This window comes from Primulina eburnea, chromosome 10 (genome assembly GCF_022965805.1).
Source record: "Primulina eburnea isolate SZY01 chromosome 10, ASM2296580v1, whole genome shotgun sequence".
In the NCBI taxonomy this organism is placed as follows: domain Eukaryota; kingdom Viridiplantae; phylum Streptophyta; class Magnoliopsida; order Lamiales; family Gesneriaceae; genus Primulina; species Primulina eburnea.
The window spans coordinates 38,771,556-38,786,025 of NC_133110.1; the positions used below are offsets into that span (position 1 = coordinate 38,771,556).

Below are 14,470 nucleotides of genomic sequence, written 5' to 3' on the forward strand. Positions count from 1 at the left end.
ATATATAAACCTGATAAAAAAGAAAGAGGTCCAAAAGAAAGAAGGGGCTGCAAATGGCTAAGAATATCTGTATCGGAGATATGGTAGCCCTGAACGGTCAGAGCGGGCAAGGATGGAGATGTGGCTGGGTAAGGAAGGTCCTAACTCTAAGGTATACTATCTAAGATCATGGGCCCTCGCCGCCAACGCATTCGCCACCGAATTACCCTCTTGGAAAATATGTGAGATATTAACCATACGCCCCCTCAAGAGGACCAAAATCTGAGACACAATGTGATCCAAATCCCAACAACACCTACAAGAGCAAAGGATTTGAATAGAAAGCTGGGAATCAACCTCGATCCAAAGAGGGAAAAGAGAAAGATCAGAACAAAGAATAAGACGCCTCCAGACCGCCTAGAGCTCCGCCCGTATAGTAGATCCATTTCCAATGAACTCACTGAACGATAGCAAGACCCACCCAGAATGATCACGAACGACGCCACCAACCGTAGAATCCCCAGGGTTACCTCTCGAGCTCCCATCCACATTAAGCTTAAAACAACCGCACGACGGCCGAAGCCAATGAACAATCGCCGTCCGATGATATCTATATAAGCAAACCGAAATCCCCAGCGATCACGCCACGTGGAAGAAACCCACCCAAAGCTTGGGTTTAACAGTATGCACAGAATGGGCGAGGCGCAGGTAAGACAAGATCTGGAACTTCACCGTATCCCCAGAAATGGAGAGCAGGCGGTGCTTCGCATCATTCCGAGCGATCCAGAGAAACCACAAAATAATGAAAGGGAGAAACTCCCTCACATGGCCCCCTGGATCCCAGACCAGATCCCTCTTCTACGCACTAAGGAATAACCTGAAATCCTTAGTGTCAGGTATACGAACCCCAAAGACAGCACCAAAAAAATTCCAAACAGGGCGAGCCACCGGGGCTGCGAATAAACACATGCGTGAATGTCTCGGACATATCACAACACTGACAACGAGACGCTAACGCAAAGCCACGGTGCTGTAACACCTCATCAACTGTGAGCCACTGATTCCAAAATCTCCAAAGAAAGAATGACATCGTAGGCCTCAACCAACTACACCAACAGGGGCGAGTAACATCAGAGATCGGGGCGCGCAAACGGATCAACTCCCAAGCAGACTCGACAGAAAAAGCACCATCAGAGCTATAGATCCAACGAGCCGAATCCAACTCTCCCGAAAGGATCGAGACCAACACAATCTGCTCCGCAATAGAGGGAGCAGCTACTGAACAAAAGAGGTCAAAATCCCAGGTTCCCTCAGAAATAAAATGGGAAACCCGGGCCCCACGATCCCCACGGACCTCAGTATGACTGGACTGAGGCACATCCCTGAACTAGCAATCATCCCAAAACGAAACCTCACCATGATCAACACGCCAGCGAATATCACTCTCCGCACGAGGCCGGATCTGAAGCAGACGCCTCCAAGTGGGAGAGATAAAACCACGAGAAGAAACAGAAGCTGGGTGCGCCAAGAGGCAATATTTCCGCATCAAAATTTGGCTCAGAGGTAAGAACCTTGCCTGAACCGAAACCAAAATTTTATAGAGAAGCTTTCCACAAGATCTTTCAATCTGCGGAAGCCAAGACCCCCCCTCTTCCACAGGGAGGCAAGCCCGAGACCAACGAGCCCAATGTCATTTCTTCTCCAAGGGCCTAGACCCCCAAAGACAGGCATTAAAGACTCTCTCCAGTTTCTCCATGACAGCCAACGGAGGCTGAACAACCTGAAACAAATATATAGGCAACGAGAGGAGCACACTATGAATGAGGGTCATGCGGCTCCCCGGAGAAAGAGTACGAATCTCCCAACCCTCCAGCCACCTCCTAACAGACTGTAAGAGGGGCTCAAAAAGAGAGCACGTCCTATTTCCCCTTAACAATGGAACTCCGAGGTACTTGAGGGGCAAATGACCCTCCGCAAAACCAGTGATACACAAAATTCTATAGCGAAGACGCTCAGAGCATCTCGGAGGCAAAATCAAGGAACTCTTGACAGTATTCACCAGCTGTCCCGAACAATTCTCATAGTGATGCAGAAAATCTAAAAGAAGTTGCATGCCACGAGACCCACCATTGGCAAAAATAATGATATCATCCGCATAAGCCATATGAGAAATCAAAAGATCACAACTAGAACGGTACCTGATAGTAGGATGAGACAGGTAGAGTCGGTCAAGGCCACGCGAAAGATACTCTGCCCTTAAAATGAAGAGAAGAGGGGACAATAGGTCTCCTTGCCTGAGGCCCCTGGTAGAACCAAAGAACTCCGAAAGAGAACCATTGATATTAACGGAGAAATGACAATGAGAAATACAGGCCGAGACCAACGCCACAACCCGCTCTGAGAAACCAAAATGGCGCAAAACATCAAAAAGGAAAGGCCATTGGACCCGGTCATAGACCTTAGCCATATCCAGTTTCAAAATAACATTACCACCATGAGCGGGAAGAGTGAGACTATGAGTGAGCTCCTGAGCAAGGAGGATGTTATCAGAAATCATCCGTCCCGGAACAAAGCCACTCTGATTCAGAGAAATAAGTCTCTCCGCCACAACCCGCAAACGAGAGTACAACAACTTATAAATGATTTTGTTCGTGACATTACAAAGGCTGATCGGACGGAAATCCGACCAAGCCCGAGGACCCTCGATTTTTGGGATCAAAGTAATCGTGGTGGTTGTAAAGCTCTGAGGCAGGGGAGAGCCTCGGAAAAAATCCAAAACCGCATCCAACACATCCTGATGAACGATCTCCCAGCAATGCTGAAAAAATGCCGAAGAGAATCCATCAGGGCCTGCCACACTGTAAGGAGAAATGGAGAAAACATTCACATGCACCTCCTCTAAGGAGGGGGTAGCAGTAATCCCATAATTCTCATAATCAGAAATCACCGATGGAAACCCCGAAAAATCAGGACAATCAAGCACAAAGGGATCCCTAGTGAGTAAGTGCTGAAAAAACGAGGCACCCGACTGCTGAATCATCTCAGGAGACGTCAGGCAAATCCCATCATCCCATATGCAGAATATATTATTCGCCACACGCTTCTTCTTAACCATGTTATGAAAGAGTTTGGTGTTTCGCTCACCATCCTCTAACACGTTGCATACAGCTTTTTGTTTCCAAAAATCCGCCTCCATGGCGATGACACGAGTCAGATCTGCATTATGATCGGACAGAGCAGTCCAATTCGAATCAGAAGGATCGGCCTCACAGGCAAGCTCAGCAAAACGAACCGCACTCTTAGCCTCAGCAATTTTATCAAAGATGTTACCAAAAACATCCCGATTCCACCACTTGAGGTGATTCTTAAGGCGCTTCAACTTGACAAAAAAAAGCGGCATGCCAATCAGACTGCAAGGCAAATTCCAATTGAGCCTAACAGTCTGCAAAAAACCATCATGCCGAAGCCACATACGCTGAAAGCAAAACAAACTCGGCCCACGAGCAAAAAATAGAGCGGTAAACAAAAGTGGACAGTGATCAGAAATAGTACGGGCGAGATGTTCAACTCGAATGGAGCTGAAATGATCACCCCAATCAATGCAAACCATAACCCTGTCCAACCGCTTCCAAATGGTCTTATTCGTCCAAGTGAACGAAGACCCCTCAAAGCCAGCATCAACTAGACCAGAATCCAAAATGAAAGTGTTGAACTCCTCCATGGGTAGAAGCCTACCACCCCGGGTGCCCAAACACTCAGAAGCATCTCTGACGACATTAAAATCGCCCCCAACCAGCCAAGGACCCAGAGCATGCTTAACATGAAGAAGGGAAGCCCAAAGATCTCTACGCTCAATGTAGTCGTATCTAGCATAAACAAAAGAGCAGAAAATCTCAGTCGGCAAAAAAGATGCAGACACCTTGATGTGCAGAAACTGAGCATGATAAAAAAACACACTCAGCCCTCACATCAGCAGCAAAAAAGGCCCTAATATGACGAGAAAGATTCGAAATGACTCTAGAAAAGCCCAAATGGCAAGTCATGAATCTCTGGTCCAACTCAATCATCGCCTCCAAAATAGCCAGAACTTTAACCTGTTTCTCTTTCACAAAGGCATGCAGCCTCTTCTGGGACTCCAAATTCCGAAGTCCCTTGATAATCCAGATCATGAAATTCATAAAGAATGGGCATTAAGATCACCCTGTCGCCTCTTGGACGAATCCTCAAGATCGTCCACCTTCCTCTTCTTCACCTTAGACATACCAATGTCTTGAACACCAGACGCAGAGTTTCTATCAAACCCCGTGCCGGGGTCCTCCTCAGACACATGTCTGGCAACGAATTCAGAAACAGGGGGCCCTTGTCTAGCTAACAGGGTTTAGGGTTTAGGGACTCACAATTTTTTTTTCTTCTTTTTTTTCGTTTTTTTTTTCTTTCTTTCTTTTTTTTTTCCAAGGCCTGGTACAAAGGCTAGTAACATCTGGCTTTTAGGTAAGGGAGTCCAGAAAAATCAGATCGGGCAAGGGTGGAAACATAGGTGGGGAGGGAGTTTCCTAGAACTAGGGTATACCGCCTATACGTATGAGCCTCCAATGCCAACGCATCCGCCACCAAGTTCCCCTCACGGAATATATGGGAAATATGAACCTGACGCCCCATCAAAAGACAAACAATCCTGGTAACAATGTGATCCACGGGCCAACTACACCTCCTAGATCTGAGAGTCTGAATAGAAATCTGGGAATCGGTCTCAATCCAAAGAGAGAAAAGGCTGAAATCAGTACAGATAAGGAGACCTCTCCACACGGCCCACAACTGTGCTCTGACATTGGTCCCGACACCAATGAACTCGCTGAAGGAGAGGATGATCCTGCCTGCCGAGTCTCGAACAATACCACCTGCTGAAGAATCACCGGGGTTGCCTCGAGAGCTTCCATCCACATTCAATTTGAAACAACCCGCTGGGGGACGAAGCCATCTGACAATTGTCATTTTGCGGGTTCTCAGATGACGAACCGAGATGCCCATGAGACTGGCAGCATGGGAGAATCCCATCCAATGGCTAGACTTCATGATATGGGCAGAATAAGCCAGTCTGAGGTAAGACGTGATCTGGGATATGACAGTTGCGGCAGATATATGCAACTGTCTATGCTTGGCATCATTTCTAGCAATCCAAAGGGACCACAGAACGATGAAGGGGAGGAACTCTTTCACATGACCACCAGGTGACCAGTTTAGGTTCTTCTTCCAAGCACTGATAAATAAACTGATGTCAAGGGTTCGAGGAATACGAACCCTGAAGATTGCCCCAAAGAAATGCCAAACAGAACGGGAAATCGGGCCGTCAAGGAATAAATGGGAAAACGTCTCGGCCATGTCACAACAATGACACCGCGACACCAGAGTAATCCCTCGCTGCTGAAGCACCTCATCAACAGGAAGCCAATTATGCCAAAATCTCCATAGGAAGAAGGACATAGTGGGCCTCAGCCAGCTACCCCAGCAGAGGATGAAAATATCCTGAATGGGAGCTCTCGCACGCACGTACTTCCATGCAGACTGGAAAGAAAAAACGCCATCAGAGCTCAGAATCCAGCGAGCAACGTTTGGCTCACCACGAGCAATGAGGATAAGTGTAATATCCTCGGCAAGAATTGGACCAAAAACAAATGTGAGCCTATCAAAGTCCCACCCGTCATCCAAAAAGAAGCAAGAGATACGAATTCCATGGTCACCACGGACCTGACGCAGAGTGGATAGGGGTGCATCGCCGAAACTGGTATCATCCCAAAAGGATAAGTCCTCGGTGCCGACCCGCCAACAGATGCCTGACTCTGCCCTAGGACGAATATGGATCATCCTGCGCCATGTAGGAGAAATGTACCCCCGAATGGGGACATAAGACGGATGCTCAGACCTACAATACTTATTCAGGAGGAATTTCGCTCAGAGGGAAATGCCCTGCCTGAATCTGAACCATAACTTGATCGAAAAATCATCAACCAAGTCCTTCAACTTGCGGAACCCGAGGCCCCCTTCAAAGACAGGGAGACAAGCACGAGACCATCTAGCCCAATGTCAATTCTTCTCAAGGGGTCGAGACCCCCATAAGAAACCATTGAAAATCAGCTCAAGTCTCTCGATGACCGCCAAAGGAGGCTGGATCACCTGGAAGAGATAGATGGGGAGGGAAAGGAGCACACTGCGAATGAGAGTCATACGACTCCCAGGACACAAAGTGCGGCAGTCCCAACCTTCTAATTTTTTCCTAACGGTTTTAAGAATGGGCTCGAAGAGAGAACACTTGCGATTCCCTCGGAAAAGAGGGACTCCAAGGTATATGGTGGGAAGCTGCCCCTCTCTGAAGACAGTCAAACGAAGAAGTCGAAGCCGAAAACTTGCAGGGCAGATAGGAGGAAGGAAGATAGCGCCCTTGGAGGCATTGACCATCCGGCCCGAACAGTTGGCATAATGCCCAAGAAAATCCATAATGCGCCGAATGCCACGGGTCCCACCATTAGCAAAAATAATGATATCATCAGCATAGGCTAAGTGGGAAACCAGGGTGCCGCACCCCGATCGAAAACGAGTATCCGGAAATTGCAGAGAAATGCGATTCAGCCCTCGAGAAAGATATTCCGCCCCCAGAATGAAGAGGAGCGGAGAGATGGGGCCTCCTTGACGGAGACCTCTGGAGGAACTGAAGAAGCCGGCGGGATTGCCATTGATATTCAAAGAGAACTTGCAATGGGAAATGCAAGCCGATATCATGGCAACAACTGTATCCGAAAACCAAGCTTATTGAGAATCTGGAGGAGGAAAGGCAATTGGACCCTGTCGTAGGCCTTAGCCATATCCAACTTGATGATGACATTACCCCTGGGAGAGGGAAGGTTGAAGCTATGAATGAGTTCTTGGGCTAGAAGGATGTTATCAGAAATAAGTCTGCCAGGAACGAAACCACTCTGATTCATAGAGATGATCTTCTCGACAACCTTGCTCATATGCGAATAGATCAACTTCGAGATGATCTTGTTCGTGACATTACAGAGGCTTATGGGACAAAAGTCAGTCCATGAATGAGCTCCCTCAACTTTCGGAATCAGAGTGATGGTGGTGGCAGTGAAATCCTGGGGCATCGGGGACCCATGAAAGAAGTCCAACACCGCATCGAGAACATCATGCTGGATAATGTCCCAACAGTCTAGAAGAAAGCCGAGGAGAATCCATCGGGCCTCGCAACACTATCCCTGTGGATGTAGAAGACGACAACACGAACCTCTTCCGAAGAAGGTTCGGCAGTGAGATGGCGGTTCTCTGATTCCGAGATCAGAGGGATCAAATCAGAAAAATCCGAGCAACTCAGAACAGAAGGGTTCCTGTTAAGCAAGTTCTGGAAGAAGGCGGTGCCAGAGCATTGAATTAGCTCAGGGGACGTGATACACACCCCATCCTCCCAAATACGGAAGATCTTATTAACTACACTTCTCTTCTTGACCATGTTGTGGAAGAGCTTGGTGTTCTTCTCACCATCCTCTTACCATTTACAGGCAGATTTTTGTTTCCAAAAAATCCGCCTCCATAGCTGTGACCTTCGCAAGATCTTCATTACACTTGGACAAGCGTGTCCAGTGTAAATCAGTAGGGTCAGTCTCACAAGCACTTTCTGCTAGTTTCACAGCAGTCTCAGCCTCAGAGATTTTATCAAAGATGTTTCCAAAAACATCCTGATTCCACCACTTGAGGTGACTCTTAAGCCGCTTGAGCTTGACAAAGAGCCGATCCATACCCGTCAGATGACAAGGATTATGCCAATTCAATCGCACCATCTGAAGAAAGTTGTGGTGTCTCGTCCACATGCTCTGGAACCGAAAAAAACACGGCCCACGAGCATTGATAGGGGTGGAGATAAGGAGGGGGAATGATCCGAGACAGTACGAGGAAGATGCTGGACTCGGATAGAGTGGAAATGATCACACCAGTCAGTCGAAACGAAGACTCTATCCAGACGCTTCCATATGGTTTTGTTCGTCCAAGTGAAGGACGACCCTTCAAAACCAATATCAACTAAACCAGACTCAAGAATGAAATCATTAAATTCGTCCATGGGTAGGCGACGCCCCCCAGAAGTACCAAGGCACTCACTGGCATCACGAACGATATTGAAGTCCCCCCCAACAAGCCAATGAAACATGTCAGGTTTAATCTGGAGCAACGAAACCCAAAGATCGCGCCTTTCAATGTAATCACACTTGGCATAGACAAAAGTGCGAAGGACAGAAGTAGGGAGAAAAGAAGAAGAGACGGTGACGTGTAAAAGCTGAGCATGGTCAAGGACACACTCAACCTGAACATCCTCAGAAGAGAAGACCTAGATGTGACAAGAAATATTAGAAATAACACTACGAAATCCCAACCTACGAGTAATGAAACGCTGATCAAGAAGGATCATTGGCTCCAAGATGGCTAGGACTTTGACATGATGCTTCTTAACCTAGGCATGGAGCCTTTGTTGGGAGCTCGGGTTCCCAAGACCCCTGACATTCCAAATGATGCAATTCATGGGGAACGGCCACGAGGGTTTGGGGTGTAGGGTTTAGGGTTTCGGGTTTTCGGGTTTAGGGTTTGGGGTTTGGGTTGGGTTTAGGGTTTAGGGTTTAGGGTTTTTTTTTCTTTCCGGAAAACACCGCCGGATGCGGGGGGGTTAGGCAGACCCCTACCTGTATATATCTACAAAATAAAAAGTAACAGCAGAAAGAAAGCCTAAAAGAGGAGGGGGACTATACCAAGACCTCCTCAAAAAGACTAAAGCAGTAGAAACATAAAAACAAAGTAGCCTAGGACATAAATACATGAGCAAAAATAACCCTAGACTACAACAAAAAGTGCGCCAGTAACTAATCAAATACGAACAGCGCTAAGAGTCAACACGCCGAAGAAGACCAAATGATAACTAGAAGATGAGCGCGGAATCCATGAAGAAACTCTCATCTATGAGCCATCACCCTGAAGAATCCAATCTGTCAAAACGACTCTAATCTGAGACCGGGTAACGGTATGAATCCCAGCAGTCAAAGTAAGATCAGGCCAGGAAATCACTGTACAATGACGATAAAAGGGCAAAATGACGATCGCAATCCAGCAAGAACAAAAAAGATCCAGCATCTGAAGTATAAATCTGACGAAAGTATCATAACAATGAAGAGGGTCATCCGGAAATAATCCCTGGAACCACGACGACATCCAATAAACTCCTGTAAAAGAACTGATACGGTGGGCAAGGAGAACCTGCAGTAAACGCCCGCTAGGGACCAGAAATGGACCAAAGAGAGGCACAAACAGAAAAAACGCTCCAGGGAATATGAGAGGGCCAAAGAAAAGCACCAATAGGGTAAGTGCAAGAGCCCACCAATTCCCGAGGAGACCAAACATGTAGTGTGCGAATGTCTGGGCCCACTCACACCAGACTGGCAAAACGGGGAAAAAGAGAAACCCCCAAAAAGACAGTACCTGCAAAGAAAAAATATACATATACATATAGAAAGACTGAAGAAATGGGTCCAAGTGAAGGAATGGGCTGCAAACAGCTAAGAACATCTATATCTCAGGTAGGGAAGGCCGGAGGTATCCGAACGTGCAAGTATGGAAATGTTCCTAGGGAGGGAGGGACCTAACTCTAAGGTAAAGTGCCTAAGGGTATGGGCCCTCGCCGCCAATGCATCTGCCACCGAATTACCCTCCTGGAATATATGCGAAATATGAACAGACCGCCCCCTCAAAAGGACCAGAATCCTGGATACAATGTGGTCAAGACCCCAGCACCATCGACGAGAACGAATGAGCTGAATAGAAGTCAGAGAATCAAGCTCGATCCAAAGAGGGAAAAAAGAATGATCAGAACAAAGGAGAAGACCCCTCCAAACCGCCCAAAGCTCAGCCCGGAGAGAAGACCCAGCTCCGATGAACTCGCTGAATGAGAGCACAACCCTCCCGGAATCATCCAGAACAACGCCACCAGCAGAGGAGTCCCCAGATATACCACGCGAGCTCCCATCCACATTAAGCTTGAAACACCCGGACGGCGGTCGCAGCCAGCGAACAATCGCCGTCCTATGGAATCTGTGGAGAGCAACCGAAATACCCAGCAATCTCGCCACATGAAACACACCCAGCCAATGTCTAGACTTGACAATACGCGCAGAGTGGGCGAGACGCAGGTAAGAAAAAATCTCTAACTTCACCATCTCCCCAGAGATGGGAAGATGACGGTGCTTAGCATCGTTCCGCGTAGTCCAGAGGAACCACATGACGATGCAAGGGAGAAACTCCTGCACATAGCCCCCCGGGACCAGAACAAATCTCTCTTCCACACACTGAGGAACAAACTGAAATCCTCAGTGTCGGGAATACGAACCCGAAACACGGCGCCAAAGAAGTGCCAGACAGACCGAGCAACCGGGCTGCGAATGAATATGTGTGTGAATGTCTCAGCCATATCACAACACTGACATCTCGAGGCTAACGCAAAACCCCGGCGCTAGAGCACCTCATCAACTGGGAGCCACTGATGCCAGAACCTCCAAAGGAAGAACGACATGGTAGGCCTCAACCAACTCCCCCAACATGGGCGGAAGATATCTGAAGACGGAGCACGCTGACGGATCAGCTCCCAAGCAGATCTCACAGAGAAAGCACCATCGGAGCTATGGATCCATCCTGCCAGATCAGGGTCTCCCGAAAGAACAGGAATCAAAACAATCTCCTCGGCAACCGAAGGAGCAACAACCGCACAAAGGCGATCAAAATCCCAGGACCCCTCAGACAGAAAATGAGAGACCCGAACATCACGGCCCCCGCGGACCACACATCGGGAGGACAAAGGAACGTCCCCAAACCAAGTGTCATCCCAAAAGGAAACATCTCCAAGACCAACTCGCCAGCGAATTCCAGGCTCCGCGCGAGGGCAGATCCTGAGGAGATGACGCCAAATGGGGGAAATAGAAGCACTAGCGGGGACACAGGCAGGAGCATCCCGTCGGCAATACTTCCGAAAAAGGAATCTCGCCCATAGAGAGGAGCTCTGCCGAAATCTGAACCATAATTTTATAGAGAAAGATTCCACGAGATCTTTCAATCTGCGGAATCCAAGGCCCCCCTCAATCACGGGGAGACAAGCCCGGGACCACCGGGCCAGTGCCACTTCCTTTCCAAGGGCCTCGACCCCCAGAGGAAGGCATTGAAGGCCCGCTCAAGCTTCTCCATGACAGCCAGAGGTGGCTGAACCACCTGAAACAGATAAATCGGCATGGAGAGGAGCACGCTGCGTATCAGGGTCATGCGGCTACCCGGAGAGAGGGTCCGAATCTCCCAACCCTCTAACTTCCTACGAACAGACTGTAGGAGGGGCTCGAAAAGGGAACATGTGCGATTACCTCGATAAAGGGGAACTCCGAGGCACTTGAGGGGCAGATGACCCTCGGCGAACTCGATGATGCGCAAAAGCCGGGAGCAGAGGCGCCCAGAGCACCTCGGAGGCAAAATCACAGAACTGTGAACGCTGCCCCGAACAGTTCTCGTAGTGATGCAGAAAGTATACAAGGCGCTGCATACCACGAGACCCACCGCTGGCAAAAATAATGACATCATCAGCATAAGCCAGGTGGGAGATCAAAATATCACAATCAGAACGGTATCTGAGCGCAGGATGCTGCAGGTAGAGGCGGTCAAGGCCACGAGAAAGATACTCCGCCCCCAAAATGAAGAGAAGGGGAGACAATGAAACACACTGCCGGAGGCCACTGGTGGAACAAAAAACCCCGATAGAGAACCATTGATGTTCACGGAGAAATGACAATGGGAAACACAGGCCGAGACCAAAGCCACAACACGCTCTGAAAAACCAAAATGTCTCAAAATGTCAAATAAGAACTGCCACTAGACCCTATCATAAGCCTTGGCCATATCCAACTTCAAGATGACATTACCACCACGAGTGGGGAGAGTAATGCTGTGAGTGAGCTCCTGGGCAAGGAGAATATTATCCGAGATCATCCGACCCGGAACGAAGCCACTCTGATTCGGGGAAACAAGTCTCTCCACCACATCCCTTAACCGAGAGTACAACAACTTCGAGATGATTTTGTTCGTGACATTGCACAGACTAATCGGACGGAAGTCCGACCAGGCACGTGCACCCTCGACTTTGGGAATTAGAGTGATCGTGGTGACGGTAAAACCCTGAGGCATAGGAGATCCCTGGAAAAAATCAAGAACAGCACAAAAAACATCCTGATGGACAATCTCACAGCAATGCTGAAAGAACGCCGAAGAAAAGCCATCAGGGCCAGCAACGCTATCAGGGTGAATGGAGAAGACGGTCGCGCAGACCTCCACCAAAGAGGGAATCGCAGCAAAACCGTCATTCTCCACGTCAAAGATAACCGAGGGAAAACCCGAAAAATCAGGGCAATCGAGCACAGAGGGCTCCCCGGTAAGAAGATCCTGGAAAAACAAGGCTCCTGACTGCTAAATCAAATCCTGAGACGTCAGGCAGACCCCATTCTTCCAGATGCGGAAAATTTTATTCACAACGCGCTTTTTCCTCACCATATTATGGAAGAGTCTGGTGTTCCGCTCACCATCCTCAAGTCAATGGCAAGCCGTTTTCTGTTTCAAAAAATCCGCCTCCAAGGCGGTGATACGGGCCAGATCCTCATTGCGATCGGACAGCGAAGTCCAATTTGCGTCAGAAGGGTCGGCCTCACAGACAGCCTCGGCTGAACGAACAGCCCTCTCAGCCTCAGTGAGTCTATCAAAGATGTTACCGAAAACATCTCGATTCCACCATCGGAGGTGATGCTTGAGACGCTTCATCTTGGCAAAAAGCCGAGGCATGCCGCTCAGACTACAAGGCAGATTCTAATTAAGCCTCACAGTCTGTAAAAAACCATGGTGCCTAACCCACATACGCTGGAAGCGAAACGAGCTCAGCCCACGGGCAAAAACAGGAGCGGTGACCAAAAGCGGACAGTTATCTGAGACAGTACGAGCGAGATGTTCAACCCGAATGGAGCTGAAATGATCTCCCCAATCAACAGAAACCAAGACCCTGTCCAACCGCTTCCAAATGGTCTTATTCGTCCAAGTGAACGAAGACCCCTCAAAACGAGCATCGATCAGGTCAGAATCAAGAATAAAAGTGTTGAACTCCTCCAGTGGGTAACAACCTACCACCACGGGAGCCCAAGCACTCAGACGCATCCCTGACGACATTAAAGTCGCCCCCAACCAGCCAGGGACTTAAAACAGGCTTAACCAAAAGCAAAGAAGCCCAAAGATCCCTACGCTGAACATAATCACATCTAGCATAGACAAAAGAACAAAATATCTCTGTCGGCAAGAAAGAGGCAGAGACTCTGATGTGAAGGAACTGAGCATGATCAAAAACACACTCCGCCCTCACATCAGCAGCAAAAAATACCCAGATATGACCGGAGGATTAGAGATGACTCCAGAAAACCCCAAACGACGAGTCGTGAATCTCGGATCCAGATCAATCATGGGCTCCAAAATAGCCAAACCTTAATCTGTTTCTCCTTCACAAAGGCATGAAGCCTCTGCTGGGACTCCGAACCTCGAAGTCCCCGGATATTCCAGATTAGGCAATTCATGAGGAACGGGTGGAAGAAGGATCCGATCGCTTTTTACGCGATCGCCTACCATCATCCTGAGGTCTTTTTCTGGGATTGGACATGTCAGTGTCCAGAATACTACACTCAAACCCACAGCTAACTCCAGACACAAAATGTCGATCAAAATCCTGATCAGGATCATCAGCCGACATGTGACTGGGAATCATCTCAAGAATAGGGGGTCCCTGTCGAGCAATCAACTCGTCCAACAAAGAAGTGGCATCAACAGGGGATGCGGGAAAAGATGGGACCGAGTGGCTGCTATGATTTTCAATACAAACCTCCGGACGGCCAAACACAGTCACCACATCCGGGCGTGGAGATCCAAAGTCATCCACACAGTCCACAAAAGGAACACTCTCATCGTCCTCAGCCACCGTGATCTCAGGGCGGTCAGAAATAGGGGCCTCCTGATGAGGACTAAAACCGACAGAGGGTCCAGGAACACCTAAGCCAAGCTCCTAGGAACCCATCTCTGTCTCCTGCAAATGGGAAAGAACTCCAAAAGAGTTCGAAGCAAGAGGATCATCCCTCGGGAGAGCCTGACGAACAGGCCTCCGCCTCTGTCTACGTCGGGGACCATGGCCATTGACATGAAGCTGGGGCTGTGGTCCCGGGACAATGACAGGAACATCACCCTCAGGTGGTGCTTGAGCAGGAGGCGCCTCCGGCTGAGGAGGCCCTCGATTAGTAGGCTTGGATCGAGCAGCTTTAGGATTCTTCCCATGAGAATAGCAAACGTCGGTCGAATGACCCAACATCTTGCAATCCGTGCAATACCCAGGTATTTTCTCATA

The 14,470-nt window shown here is 48.7% G+C and overlaps 2 protein-coding genes across 2 annotated transcripts; both read right to left on the reverse strand.

Annotated features, from left to right (window-relative positions):
• Positions 1-6,749: 6,749 nt before the first annotated feature.
• LOC140802934 (uncharacterized) lies at positions 6,750-7,769 on the reverse strand. Its single transcript, XM_073158543.1, has 3 exons — positions 7,531-7,769; positions 7,262-7,361; positions 6,750-7,166 (listed from the first exon to the last, which is right to left on the reverse strand). Exons 1-3 carry the CDS (start codon positions 7,767-7,769, stop codon positions 6,750-6,752), a joined length of 756 nt encoding a protein of 251 aa, XP_073014644.1.
• A 4,861-nt stretch (positions 7,770-12,630) lies between these two features.
• Positions 12,631-13,254, reverse strand: LOC140802935 (uncharacterized). Its single transcript, XM_073158544.1, has 2 exons — positions 12,947-13,254; positions 12,631-12,886 (listed from the first exon to the last, which is right to left on the reverse strand). Exons 1-2 carry the CDS (start codon positions 13,252-13,254, stop codon positions 12,631-12,633), a joined length of 564 nt encoding a protein of 187 aa, XP_073014645.1.
• Between the last annotated feature and the right edge of the window lie 1,216 nt (positions 13,255-14,470).

What these genes read in the sequence shown, in the direction of transcription:
- LOC140802934 (XM_073158543.1), bottom strand. Translation starts at nt 7,769, where the DNA reads ATGGATCGGCTCTTTGTCAAGCTCAAGCGGCTTAAGAGTCACCTCAAG. An exon ending in TTGGAAACAAAAATCTGCCT is followed by an intron (nt 7,362 to 7,530) that starts GTAAATGGTAAG and finishes CTTGCTTAACAG; the next exon opens with GAACCCTTCTGTTCTGAGTT. An exon ending in CCGAACCTTCTTCGGAAGAG is followed by an intron (nt 7,167 to 7,261) that starts GTTCGTGTTGTC and finishes GACATTATCCAG; the next exon opens with CATGATGTTCTCGATGCGGT.
- LOC140802935 (XM_073158544.1), bottom strand. Translation starts at nt 13,254, where the DNA reads ATGTCGTCAGGGATGCGTCTGAGTGCTTGGGCTCCCGTGGTGGTAGGT. An exon ending in TCGTTTCGCTTCCAGCGTAT is followed by an intron (nt 12,887 to 12,946) that starts GTGGGTTAGGCA and finishes TCTGCCTTGTAG; the next exon opens with TCTGAGCGGCATGCCTCGGC.